At 32.1% G+C, this 14,691-nt stretch overlaps 2 protein-coding genes and 1 pseudogene across 2 annotated transcripts; 1 reads left to right on the top strand and 2 right to left on the bottom strand.

Moving 5' to 3' along the window:
- The first annotated feature begins 1,449 nt into the window (after positions 1 to 1,449).
- LOC129300694 (uncharacterized) lies at positions 1,450 to 6,527 on the top strand. The gene is made up of 9 exons (XM_054939272.1): positions 1,450 to 1,576; positions 2,368 to 2,401; positions 2,491 to 2,575; positions 3,115 to 3,182; positions 3,260 to 3,373; positions 3,881 to 3,916; positions 4,016 to 4,102; positions 5,283 to 5,374; positions 6,180 to 6,527. Exons 4-9 carry the CDS (start codon positions 3,180 to 3,182, stop codon positions 6,274 to 6,276), a joined length of 429 nt encoding a protein of 142 aa, XP_054795247.1. The 5' UTR covers positions 1,450 to 1,576; positions 2,368 to 2,401; positions 2,491 to 2,575; positions 3,115 to 3,179; the 3' UTR covers positions 6,277 to 6,527.
- Positions 6,528 to 8,835: 2,308 nt separating this feature from the next.
- On the bottom strand, positions 8,836 to 9,475 carry LOC129300695 (60S ribosomal protein L27a-2-like; annotated as a pseudogene).
- A 1,188-nt stretch (positions 9,476 to 10,663) lies between these two features.
- Positions 10,664 to 14,218, bottom strand: LOC129300696 (uncharacterized). The gene is made up of 5 exons (XM_054939273.1): positions 13,771 to 14,218; positions 12,942 to 13,066; positions 11,687 to 11,778; positions 11,171 to 11,257; positions 10,664 to 11,077 (listed from the first exon to the last, which is right to left on the bottom strand). Exons 1-5 carry the CDS (start codon positions 14,124 to 14,126, stop codon positions 10,970 to 10,972), a joined length of 768 nt encoding a protein of 255 aa, XP_054795248.1. The 5' UTR covers positions 14,127 to 14,218; the 3' UTR covers positions 10,664 to 10,969.
- Positions 14,219 to 14,691: the final 473 nt, after the last annotated feature.

Genomic DNA, 14,691 nt, shown 5'->3' with positions numbered 1-14,691 from the left:
TTCTTTGAGGTTTTGCGGGACTACCCTTCTTCCACCACATGTACCCTCTCATGAGCATTGATGTCTTTTGTATCATCTTGCTTTCTATATTCCTCTTCTAAACGAAGATGATTTCCCAATTTCTCAAGAAAGATGTTCTTTTTTTATGCTTGAGACTTTTTTGAAATCTTTCCATGAAAGACGAAGTTTGTCTACGATTGTGGAGACAATGATAGATTCATTCATTTGCATTTTGTGTTGAAATTATTCAAGATATGCTGTATTTCATGTATTTATTCCATAATAGATCTTCCATCGACCATTCTATAATTATTGAAAGAGTAACAAGAAATTTTTTACTTTTAGCATCCACTTATATGTAACTTGCCTCTAATTTGTCCCAAACTTCCTTTGCAGAGGTTGAATATTAATGAACATCAAAGAGAGAATTATCAAGCCCAATGAGAATGTGTCTAGTGCAAAATATAGTCATTATTTCCCACTTTTTCCTTTCTCTAATTCTAGCTGGGTTTCACTTAGGAGTGATGAGGACATAAGCAACTTTCAAAGTTGTGAGAAGTAATTTCATCTTCCTTTGTTATCTCAAAAAGATTCCTCCTTCAAATCTTTCCAACTTTACAAAGTTTGTTGTCAACTCCTTCAAAGAAGCCACTTATAGTGCATGAAGAAGCATAAAGATTGTTAACAAGAATGACTTTCTGAAGAATAAAAGTAGAGATGAAGGAGAAAGCTATGCACGATGTCTTTAAAATATGAGCAGCACTTCCTTTTAAGATTAATTCACCCCACCTATTCCAATCTTTGGATGCAAATTAGGTTGGTGGCAAATTTCATTTTAGATACAATAGAAACCCTTGAGTATGGATTGCATTTCCAAGACTCAAGCAAGGATAACAATGGTCTTTACAAAGTGATAATTTGACTTTATTTTTTATGCACTCTAAAGACAAGAAATGAATTTCAATAGTTGAATGTTGGGTATGACTAATGGCGAGGGGTAATAGATAATAAAGTGATGCTTTTTAAGTAAAAATACTCTTTACTTAAAAGTCATAATCTATGTTGGTTCATGAACCAACATTGTTTAATAATTAATGTTATGCAAGGGTTAACTTTTCATTAAAAGTAACATCCTTTTAATATGTAAAGTTTTTTTAAAATATCATTTCTTTTCACTGAGTGGGATTCCAAAGGTGCCTTTAGAAATTAGAGAGATATAACATTAATGACCATAACTCCCTTCATAAAACTTCCTTAATTTATAAAGACATGACTTTTCATAAAACATCTCTTCATTTCAAAAATATTCCAACTCATTACACATGGCTTTTGATCCTTGTTTTTATCTGCTTCAACAGTTTTAATTCTACCATTTCTATAGCGATTATGCTAATCAGACTGCGCTTGCTGTTCTTTAGTTTACATCCTTCAAGATTTCCTTTCGACAGTCTCATACACCACAATATTTATAAAAGCAATGATTGCAATATGCAATTTTGGCATGATAGGGTGTTTCACTTGACAATTTGGAGATACTCAGAGTCATTTATGGCATCTTTCCAACATATCGCAACAGGTAGTAAATTGTACCAGATCTAATATTGTCTAAGTTATCTATAATTTACAGGTTGTAATTAATTATAGCTGTTACTTTTTTACAGTCTGCTTAGAGTATTTGTGCTATTTTTAAACAAATGTTAAAACAATGCAGCCAAATGTTTCAACCTATCATATGTCTCAGGGGGTTTTTGAATTGTGGTCTGAAACTGTATCAGGCTGCAATCACAATCCCCAAGTCGCATCCTCCTTATTTTCTTTCAATCATTGCAAGTTAAAACCATTTATCTGCGTGATCAGTATTTGTTGAAGCTTTTTAATTATTTCAATATATAAATTAAGATATGTAGTAGTCATTAGAAGTTTCTAAATCAAGTTGAAAATTAATTTTTGAATATTTGTCTCAGACGACAGAATTCTTTGACAGTCCAGTCGCCGCCAAATGCCCTTAAGGAAACTGTAACCAATCATTAAGCGTATATATGACTTTGCAAACCCCAAACTATCCTATAAATAGTGATGTCTCTTTTTCTCTGCCATATATCTTTGCATGTTCTAATTTACCCATGGGTTTGTGTTGATGTTTTTTTTTTTCTTTTCTTTTTCTTTTTCTTTTTGTTTTGCCAGCATTAATGTTGTTTGCAGTATTTTTTTTCCTTTTTTGTTTGTTATTTACTTATGAAGTAATTCACTTTCACTTGGACATCTTTTTTCATTAATATGCATGATACCACTTTCTATTTTGATACCTCTTTTTCAAAACAATAAAAAAAACCTAACCCTGTTTGTTGGTGTGGAGCAACTTGACAGCCCGCTACCAGCTGCTTTTAATAGAGTTCTACAGGTAAATAACATTTTTCTTTTACTTCTAAATTCAATCAGTTAGAGCCATCACTTCAAATTAATATAAGCAATGAACCTTCATTTATGCAGTTTGGTGACGCAAGTGGCATTCAGTCACCTGTATCATTTGGTGGCTTTGGTAGCTTGACCAGGCACCTTGGTAGATTGTCAGAAGGTATGAAGAGGTTTTCTTTTTTTGATGTATCTTGAAAGTGAAACCATTCATCAGTTAGTTTTCTTATGCTTGGTAAAACTGGACACCTCTTGTTTCTGTATATTATTTGAACAAGTGCCTGTAGACACCGACATTAAAACATTATTTTTGTTTACTAAAATAGTTTGCGTGAAATTAATCTTCAAGTTCATTTTTAACAATGAAGAGATGAAAAGTAGATAGAACAGCATCAACATAGGGCTAAACTAGAAATTTGGCTATCAGATTGTTAGACTTGTCCACTTTTAGTCCTCCAAAATTTGTGTGTGGATTAGTTTCAAAAACTAACAAATTCATTGCATATTAATTCTTCAGTCAAGTGACCCAGAAATCTCAAAGACACAATCAAACGTGGTTGTTATTTTCAGAAACTAACACGTGGCAGCCACTAATTTTTAGTGACAAAAGATGAAAAGGTCTAAAAATATAAGGACCAAATAGTTGGTTGAGTCTTAACTGTATAGATTCTCTAATTGCCTTTTTACTTTGCTATAATGAAGGAATTTATGAAGCAATCAGTGGTGACTATCTTGACTCACACAACTTGTCTCTGTTGAACCCATACATGGTACTTTTCTGCTTTATAAATGGTCTTAATGATTCAGCAACTATACATGAAACTTGACTAGTTTTTGGGTAATTCAGCCAAACTTGAGTGCTTCGTGGCTGTTTCAAAGGGCAATGTCAGCGAAGCCGCAGTCCAATGTTTCCCCAGATTTTATTAATGAACTGCTTTATGCCAATTTCAACTCTATGCAGGTAGGCCTGCCTCCCTAAATACCAAAAGAAATAAATTATACTGTAAATTATAGTTTACTTCCTATGGTTTGAAGTGTCTCATATAATTTTCCCATGGTTTGTTCCATTTCTTTTTAACTGTAGCATGATATTTTTTTGTCATTCCTGTAACAGACAAAGTTTACTTCCTATGTCATATGTGATATATATATCCGGAATAGTTTCATAGTTTTTGAAGGCTACTACTAAAATGAAGTTAACATTTTGAATTGTGACTGTCTACATAATCTAGGTAATACCCCCAAACACACAAAATATTCAAAATATAAGTGCAATAGAGATTCAGCAATGAAATTTTTCATATGAACTATGCCACAAGAAGGTTACTTGAATAAGCCACTGGGGCTTTGAATATCACTCTTCCAAAGGGAAGCAAAGCCAAACCATGGGTGGATAAACTATAATTTACCCTGACTTCTATTCTCCCCACCTCATGCTTAAAGCTTGTCTTTTAAAAAACTTTTTCAGAGACTTGGAGATCCAGTGCTACGACCGTTTCTACAGGTTGATGATTTATTTGTCCTCTTTTCTGAAATGTTTTATCAAATGATTTCTTGATGATATGTTCTTGCTGAATGATTCAATTCATTGACATTATTACAGGATGTTGTACAGTTTGGTCCTCTTTCCAAGACCTTAGGCCTGGTTATGTTATCTAGGCCTCAAATACTCCCATCCATATTCAAACAGGTAGTTCATGAATTTACTAGTCAATTATTTTCCCTTCCTTTTATTCATATCCAGATATCAAACAAATATGGAGTACATATCTGATCAACTGTAATACATTATGTCCTTTTATTCTGTTTGTTTATTTCCCTCGTCTCAAAAAAAAAAAAAAAATTATGTCCTTTTACTTTTACTCTGTTTCTGCTGATTTGTGATTTCTTGACACAGCAGAAACTAATTATCAAGATCCCTTTCACATTCGCCTTTGTTTTCAAAATTGTCATCTAAACATTTAAACATCAACATTATGGTGCATTGAATATATAATTTACTGATTTTTCTTTGTTTTAAGTGAGAAAAAATCGTGAAAAAAAATGATGGAATTCTGGGGAAAAAATGATTGGTTAGCCCCATGAAACTTGCAGTGCATCATGTTGGAAAAAGAATCCTCAAAATTGAAAATCTACCCTTATTGATGCTCATGCATTTTCTTTTAGTTTTGGGAAGTAATTATTCTTTGAGAATGGAACTGAGAATGAATTTTATGTAACCCTTTAATAGCTTTTGCTTCTAAATTCAATCTTCCTATCTGTTTGAAAATTCATGCCTTTTTAAAGGACCATACAAGAATCATTTTTGGAAGAAGGAACAACTACGAGGAGGCACTTCCCGGGCCAAAAAAATCCCTCACAAATTTTTTTTTTTTTTTTTTTTTGGGGTACGACTATATAGTATCCAGTATCATTGAGTCAAATTCAAGCATTCTTATGTCCATTTAAAAGTAACTCTCCCGACATGATTTTTCGATTATTATTATTATTATTCATAAGATTCAAACTCTCAACCTTATTTAATAAAAATTGAATCGCTTTCACTCAACCCAACCAATATTAATCCCTTTTACAACATGTCTATTGACGTAAATTCTCAAAAGAATTTGCAAATAGGATGAGACCCAAGTAAAGTTCTCTTATACATGTTTATTGTCAAGTTCTTTACTAACATCATTTCATGTAGGGGAACTTTTTCAGAACACTCAATCATACACTGCTGAAAAGCCTCCATTATGTCTTTTTATTAGAAAACCTAATGTCAGGCAACTGAAAATTAAACCTAAGTTAATCCTTTTAGATATTATTAACAATTAACAGGGAAGTAATTGTTTCATATGCATGCAAGTTAAATGGATGTCTTGTTTCAGGTTGGTATTCCTGTACTTCTTGACTGGTCCACACATTATTTTATGCTTGGATACTACACCTTTCTCTCTACCTATGCAAGCCCTATTGTGAGGTAATTATCTTCTCTAAGTCATCTTTTATTGATTTTTTTGAGTGCAATGTTTTGTCTTTCACAGGACTTAACAATAACTATATTGAATGTTTCTATTTTGAATAAACTTGCATAGACATTTGTTCTTGATTTAAAAGCATATATATGTTCAGTTCTTTTCAAAAACGTCAGACATTAAAAATCTATCAAAAATTTAAACGACTAAAGCACCCTTGATTAACATTATTTGAGGCCATGTTTACTATTCATTAGCTTCACGGCAGAGGAGAACTGATATCAAAGGCAATGTCTACGCTTTTGTAATCAATTTTTTATCTGCTCCTTTTAGTTATTTTTTTAACTTGGAACAACAAGAATCCATGTCATTCAACAAAGTTTTAACATTAGCTGTCAAAGGCCTAACACAAAAATAAGGCTTGATGATGCCATTGTTGTTGTAGAGTACCCAAAAAAAAAGAAAAAGTCTTTTTCTTATTCATTTCATTAATTTTTTTTTAATTCTCTTTCTCTTTATATATCTAACAATTCTTTGTACCAAACATAGCCTTTAAAACAAGTTGCTTGAAATTAAACATGTATTTTTGAATGGGTAAGAGTCCTTCTCAAAGCCAGTAGGTTAAAAAGGGTGTTGTAGGCATTCAACAAATTACTCTTTCCACTTACTGGTATATAATATATCAGCCAACAGTTATGAAAACTGTATTTTACTATATTTTTTTAATATTCAACAACCATATAAAATGTATGATAATTAAATAAATCACCCATATTCTCCAGTACTCTCATGTGTTCTATGTATTGCAAGGCCATTCTTAAATGCACTACCTTCCAAGATGAGATTCAAGTGGAAGAGGCACCTTGAGACTTGGAAATATGGAGCTGGACTTGACTACAAGCTCTAGATAACCTCTTTTAAGTGATGATACAGATTTAAACAGAAGATAGGGATGAGGAAGTTGGGCAATTTTTTTAAAAATATTTTTTATCAGAAAGTTTGGCGCTTTCAGTTTCTGAATAGATTCTTTCCTTGTTTACCTCTTATGTTATTTCCATTCATTGGAAGTGACAGAATTGAAAATCATTGAAATATTTCTCTCAGAAACGTGTCTGAATCTTCCAGGGAAATATGCGACGATTTGTTTTGGTGTGATAATTTTTTTTTATTTCTAGTTTTACATTTTATTCTTAATCTTAATTTTAAGAGTAAATTTAACTTGCTTCTGGTCCATAAGATATAACCAAATTATACTAATTTCATTATTTTGAAAATGTGCATTGTCGTTTTCTTAAGTGAAAAAGATGCAATACACTGGCCTCCTTTACAGTAAAAAGATGAGGTATGGTTATGCTTGTAATGAAAATACCCTAGCATCTACCTATTATTTACACAATATGACAAGTATTGAATGCATATTTAACCAAGATAAAAATAGTTAATTCTACAATTGGAATAAATTTAACTAATTTTAGTTTGGAAAAAACTTATCAAAAAGTATTTTATAGAAAAACATATAAGTATGTAATATTGGAAAGACAAGTTTCGATATTTTTTTAATAAATCTTATATTAATAAAATATATCAATGTTATTCTTGACAGCATTTTAGTCAAATTTTAAGGAGAATTTATGATGTATAATTGTAACAAGACATATTTTTTGGGATAAAGTTATATTTTTATCCCTGAAACTTTTTTTAGAAGCACCAATAACTTAAAGTATTTAAAACATAGAATCCTGCACATTGACATTAAATTGCAACAAACAGCCGTTAGAGAATGCTGACGTGGACTTTTTTTTTTTGGCCAAGTCGTAGACGCGTTTGACTGAGGAGAAATGAAATAACAATCTTGACCCACTATTTTTTTATTATTATTTATTATACCCTCCAAAAGCAACCACACTATATGCTATCCCCTTCTTTAAAAAAAAAAAAAAAAAAACCAAAAGCATTGCCTTTGCTTAGAGTTCGAGTAAACATAAGTAGTAAGAAACAAAATTCTAATAAACATAAAAGTATCCAAAATCTAAGAAGTAAAAACCACAGTTAGAGGTATTCACAGGACAGGAAGAGACCGGAACACTTCTATCTCATATCTTGTTCTAAAAAAAGATTAAAACTAAATTTTAATTTTGTATTTTGTCCTATCCCAAAAGCTGTCCCATTCCATTAGAAATTGGGACAGGACAAAGACAAGATTGGTAGAGATGAAAATATGAGTCAGGTTATGTGAGTTAGCTCGAATAATTAGTTATAAAAGTCAGGTTGAGTTGGAAAACAATTTAACCCGTGAATCATATGGGTTAACTTTGATGAGTTAGAGTTAGATTGTTTAACTCATATTATTTTTAAAAAAAAAAAAAAAGAACAAAGAGAAAATTTTGTGGATATAAATCATATTAGGCATGACTTACTTAACTAGATTAATTTTTATATTTTGTACAAATATTATAAATTAATATTTTTATATATTTAGAATGAATCACGAGAAAATATTAACTTAAAACTTATTATTTAAATATATTTTTAAAAAAATTTATAAAAAATAAATAAGTGTGTTAGCGGGTTAGTCGATTTAATCCACCAAACCTTAAGGGTTGAGTTGAGTTGAGTTTTTTCTAACTCATATAAAAATAGGTCGAACCTAACTCAATCCACATTTCTCTTAACCCTATAGGCCGGATTAACCCATATTCCAACCTTTAGAGATCGGGATGAGATCGGGACATCCTACTGTCTTGATAAATTAGACAATATGGAAAAAAGCCTGAATAATAACATTTATTAAAATTTTAAATCACATAATTTATTAAGGTTAAATTCAAAACAACATGACTACATGAATCATAACAATTTAAAGTCAATTATTAAAGTACATCAATTACAATTATAAGTGTATAACAGTATGATAGCAATTACAAGTGATCTTTAAACTATAAGAGCAACAACAATAGATAAGTCAGGCACAATATCAAGTCATTGTTCTTTTTCTTTAATTGAGATATAAAAATAAAGAAATAAATAAAATATAAACAAAAGTTATTAAATAGATAGGCAGAAGAATAAATTATATTAATATAATTAATATATTATAAAAAAATATTATCATTTACGGCTTACTTTATAAGTATATATTATTAAAATTATCAATATAAAAAACTTTTAATTTTAAATAAGAATTGTAGGTATTAAAATTATAATTAATATAATTAATATAAGTATAAATTATATTAGTATAATTAATATATTTAATTTATATTTAAAAAATAAAAAATAAAAAAAATATTATATTATATATATATATATAGTATTCAAGACAAGATGCCACGAAAGCAATTTCATAGCCCGTGTTGTTTCAAATCCCTTTTTCATCTTATCTTGTAAAGTCTCTTCTTCTTGATTGTTTCAAATTGAAATGATTGTTTCAAATTGAAATGAGACCCATCGGGACACAGCGGGCCAATCAGGACTCCCCACCCACAGCCTCCCCGACCTCCTTAATCTTCTTCTCTGCATTCTTGGAAACAAGCTTGGCCTTCACCACGCCAAGCTGGTTCTCCGGCAAAACTCCTTTACCCAAAACCTTTAAGTACCCATAACGACGTGACATTGATGAAGATTGTCCTCGGAGGCTTTCCCTTTCACCTCATTAAGAACCAATGACCAGAGCTTGTCGATGCTGACAATGGGGCAGTAGAACTTGTTGCGAAGCTTATAAGAGCAGTGCATACCCCTTTCCCGAAGTAACAAAGGCGATACTTGCCGAAGAGGATTCTATATGGTGGTGGTGCAATAGAACTTGTTGCTTCCTGTGCTTGCCGATCCGACCGTGACCGGCACTCACTTGTCGTCATCTCCGATTTGTCTCCGCAAAAGCTTCTCTTCTCTGAGGCATCGGTGGCACTGGCACATCCCCTCCTTTAAGATACATCAAAATATTCTCTTCTTCACTTCCCTACCTGCCTTTTTCTTCTACTTCCCCTATTCAAACCCACTGCATAACACATATCACCTTCTCGTCTTTCCTTCTCATTCATGCTCGCTTTCATCCCCTGTTGCGAAGCTGAGCTTTTCTCTGTTTCTTTGGTTTGAAATATAAACATGACGATGCGGTAGAGATGACTATGACTATGACTATGAGAACGGCTTAATCGTGAGGCAGAATATTGGGGGGCCTTCAAATAATGATACTGTGTTGCTGTGACCTTCGAACATCTACTGTTGTCTTCCTCACCATCGTCACTCTGAACGTCCTCCACACAGTTCGCCCAAGTCGCCGCAGTCACTCCATAGTTGAGAATGGAAGAAGGTTGAAGAAGCTCGACTGGTCGTGGAAATTTGAAAAATCATTGTGGGTGTTTTAATCAGCAAAATTAATTTTTTAGGACAAATATGATTTTCCAGGTGTTTATTGTAGAGAAAATGCACAAAAAAGGGGCCCACCAAATTGACTGTGACGGACGTGTAGGGTAATGAATGCTACATTTTAATCATTTGAAGGGTGAAAATACTGTGCGAAATACGTTCGAATATTGGGTGCTGCTCAAAAAAAAAAAAAACTTCAAAAACAAGAATGAACCTTTACCTTTTTTTTCGTATAGAGATTAAAAAATGAGCCACTATTCATAATTTTTGAACAATGTTGACTATTATAAACATATTATATATATCTATATATATTATCGACATCTTTTTTTTTTCCGTAAATTTCAAGTGTGAAATGCTGTTCAACGAACAATAAAAGCAATAATTTCATCACACGACTTTTTTTTTGTTAGAGAACAAAATTTAATACACATTAACTAACATCTATTAATAACTATATAATCATAAATATAAACTTATGACATCAAATAAATATAATCTTAAATTTTTAATTATAAAAAAATATTTTTAACACAAGCAAGAAACGCTAGAATAAGATGAACCATGCATTTCCCTTTTTAGTGCTCTAACCTGATTAACTATATAATAATTTGCAACTGACTTTTCAAAATTTAACATAAAATGTTTTAACGAAAAGGAATGATTATGTAATATTATATGATTATTAAGGACTTAAATCTACCAATTTTTCTGTGCATCACCAGGGATACTATATCTAGTTGACATTGATAAAAGGATTTAAAAAAAAAAAAAGCATTTAAACATCTCTTATATAATAAAGTGTAATTTACTTTGACGCAAAAGAATGTGCTTAAATAAAACGAGCTGTTTCTAAGTTTGCAATAGGGACCTATGTGCTGTTATACATAGACTACTTCACAAGAAGAGACACTGATACACCAGAGTGAGAAATTTCACTTTCATATCAAATTTCATACGTATCAAATACCTCTCAAAGTGTCATCTTATTTTAAGAGGGTAAAAAATCTTGATATAAAGGAATTATTTGATCATTCAAACAACACTATCACACATGTAATGACATAATTTTACAGCATATTCTAGTTTGTATATTCACTCTTATTCTTCAAATTCTACTGCAACACAAAATAGCCCCTGGCACACTCCAAGATGCCCGCCTATGTATGTACTATCTCCTATTTCAGCATCTTCAACAGAAAAAGGATGAAGAAAAATAAAGAAAAACGGTGTCAATCAGAAGTTTTGGCACCAAACATTTTAGACAGTTCCTTTATAATTGGCTTCTGCTTGAGATCTGTTTCTCTTTCCAAATGCCATTTCTTATTCAAATTCTCAGCCTGCATACCAAATAATGCCCATGCTCATCATGCTCATGCCATTAAAGATTAAAGAATATTCATAAGTTGAGATGAATATGATTCAGAACATACCCAAATTTTCAAGGGGTCTAATAGCTCTCTGATATTCTCGAATTTTGGCTCAACTGCGTCTTTTCCTCTAGTTTTGATGTCATCAAGCTGTCAAAACAATTAAGGCTTCGTGTAAATAAGCATTTAATATTATCAATTCATATACCCAAAGGAGAAGAGAAAGAGCAACAAAATGAAAAGATGCAATGGCTCAGAACCACAATCCTAAAGTTATATACATCTGGGAGTTGGAAGTAGAAAGGAAACGAAGAAATCCAATGAAATTTTTATATCTCTAAAAGATAACAACACATTCATATTCTTAACAATAAACTGCAAAAAAATGTTAATCAAATAAATAAATTGGTTGAATGGTTTTGAAATTTATAGTAAAAATTACTAGTTGGCCAAAAAAAAAAGGCAATAATTAGTGGTTACATAATTTGAATTAGCTAAAATGTCAGACCAACAACCATCTTTTATAATTGGATTGGCAATAATCCAGTTCTGAAAATATAAATAATGTATTACACTTACGTTTTTCAGATCTAATTTGGAGGCTACCATTCCAAATACCAATGTAGCTCCACCAAATACTAATGCAGTGGCAACAGCAAATGCCTTTCCAACTACAAAAACAAAAATGAAGCATAAGCAGCATAGAAAACTTGGTCATATCCCCAAAAGAAAACTCAATACCACTGGCATGGTGCAATAAGCCCAGCATAACTGAAATAAGTGTCAGCATATATTAAGCCAATAAAAAGAAGAATAATGCAAAAGGCATTGCAAACGAAAATAAGGTAATTTTCAATGCATTCTCTCGAAAGATAAAATCTCAAGATATGTGACTCTTCACATATGAATGCTTAGAATATATGACCAATTTGGTCATTTTCAGAAAACAGTTTCAGTTATAATACTATATTTGTTCACAGTACTTTCCTCTCCCTTCAGGTTTTTCTAGCTTTCTTTTCCTTTTTGCTTGATTATCTTCAGAAATTAGCCTTTTCTGGAAAGTGTTTACAATCAGGATTTCTTTTGTTTTATTGGGATTGAACTCTACAGAAGTAAGATTCCAAGCAGGAATATAGAGTTTCCTTTGGCACCAACTTTCAAACCCGTGCCCTGCCAGTTCAGTGCAAAGCAAAAAACCACAAAGCCACAGTTCAGGAGTATAAAGCATTCTATTGAGAAGTTTTAGCAAATTCAATTCTTTCAAGTATGAATCTTTGATAGCTTTTAATGTCAGACTCAGAAATCATCTCATCCTATTTCTTATGAAAATATTAAAACCAAAAAAACTTATTTGTTTTCATTTTATTGTTAATCCTGTTTACATTCCACAATCTAAATTCTAAACCTTCAAACCAAATGCATATTCCCCAAAGAAACCCAGAGATTCTTATAACTAGTTTCATCTACATTCAATATTCATGCATACAAATAAGTAATACATTAATTCATAATTTCTCTACACAAATAGAAAACCTTAAGCTTAAGCTCAATCTTAAAATACAAGACCCCTCTAACAGCACCAACAATGTTTAAAATGTCACTGATTATTTGATGTAATAAATCGAGCAGCCTATTTTTGACCAAACTAAATATTTTCTTCATGTTGCTTCAAAAATAGAATTCCAAGGTTCTATCATTTTCTGCCCCAATTGTCAAGAATTGCCACCACAATTTTACTTTTAATCTAAATGCCAATAAGGATAAAGCATCTACAGGAATGCAAAACCAACTGACAGCTTTTGCCAAATAACAAGACAGGAACAACAAAATGTACCATTTGCAAGCCCTTCAGCTGCCGCTTTTATCTTCTCCGGATTAATAGGTGTAGTGTGCCTATCTCGATGCAATTCATTAGCAGTAGAGGCTGAAACCGAGTGTGACATTTCAGGCAATTCCCATCTACAACCATTGAGTTACAAAACATTCTAAGAAACTCTTATTTAAAACCAAAAATAAAACGGAGTATTCACCATTTGAAGAACAGAAAACGAAAAGAGAGCCTAGAAAATGAGTTAAGCACTTGAGGTAACAAATTCAATACGCCAGCGATCTATGAAAACAAAATGTTAGAGACTTCAAGCTTTAGTTTACCCGTGTTGAAAGAAATGACGATAAATGTTGAAAACTAGGAACAACTATCAAAGGTTCCTTCTCCAACAGGGCAAAACAAATCCACAGCAACGAAATGATATGCAGGTAAATGAGCATTAATTTATCTTTAAAAAAAAAACGACATGTATCCTCTCCATTTCTTGAGAAATTGACGGTGTCTATGAAGATACAATGCGTGCCAATTAAAACACGAAATGTAGAATTCACAATTTAAATGACTCCAGAGTCCACACATGATGTGTATATTTCTCTCGGAAATTCACACTTCAAATAGTGAAATTTAGAAGAATTCAAAAGGCATCAAATCCAACAGAAAAAAAAAAAATCGGATCACTGACCAGCATTACGCTTTTAGCACTAAACAGACCCAGAATCTAAACCCAAGTGTTGGATATTAAAGCAATTGAATTTATTTCTAATTATGAACTTCAAAAGCATTCCCAATTCCCATCCCACCACAGCACCTAGAGAGAGAGAGAGAGAGAGAGAACCTTTTGGGACCAAAAGTGACTTGAGGGAGAGAAAGATAAGCTCTGAGAGGGTTGAGAACATCGGGAGACACAGAAGAGGCAGCTTTGGATTGGGAAGGAAGGACCCATTTGGACGGATTGAAGGAGGAGGAAACGGTGTCGTCCCTGAAAACCTTAGAGGGCAAGGAGTGTCGTAGGACCTCAGGAAGCACGTCGGCGTGATGCTGCCCTTCGTGCTCCGCAGAAGAGGAAGTAACCGCCTCGAGGCTTTTGTTGGCGTTGGGATTTTTCTGCACTAATTTTCCCACCGCTTGTTTGGATTCCTGAAAGAAATACGCTGCCTCTTTCCCTGCTAGTCTTCCCGCGAGAAAACTCATCCTTCTTCAGAGTCCAGTCCGCAATTCCTAGTTTCTGTTTCGCACCAATACGATACTGTACGATCGCCCGAGTTTTTTGGACGGTTCGTTCCCAGCGACGTGTCTATATATCATATATGTCTGTGCGTGACTGCGTGTTCTCGGATACAAACAAAAACAGGGTTTTGGCTGAGTATAAAAAGTGAAAACAAATTTTAACTAGCTACGAAATTGAAAATAAGGTAATACTAATAAATATGTCAGAAATTAAAATTTTTGAATTAAAATGACATTGTAGTTATTTTTATATTTTATCATCTGGTATCCTAAAAAACATACTCTCTACATTTAAAAATATAAGGTATTTTTTGAGAAATTAGATGTTAAAAAATATAAGACATTTTTAATTTTTTGAGGTATAATTATTGTCTTTTTTTTTTAAAGTGCCCACATTAATAATGACTTTATATTTATTATAGAGTGTTTAATAAAATAAATATAAAAAAGATAGAGTTAATTGAAAAGTAAGTAACTATTTTATTAAGAGTGAGATTCAATTAAAAATATTTTATATTTTTAAATGAAG

The sequence above is a fragment of the Prosopis cineraria genome, unplaced genomic scaffold (assembly GCF_029017545.1).
Source record: "Prosopis cineraria cultivar Desert tree isolate PC_DT_omini unplaced genomic scaffold, ASM2901754v1 PC1709, whole genome shotgun sequence".
Taxonomy (NCBI): Eukaryota; Viridiplantae; Streptophyta; class Magnoliopsida; order Fabales; family Fabaceae; genus Prosopis; species Prosopis cineraria.
This window is presented reverse-complemented; position numbering and strand designations above follow the sequence as displayed.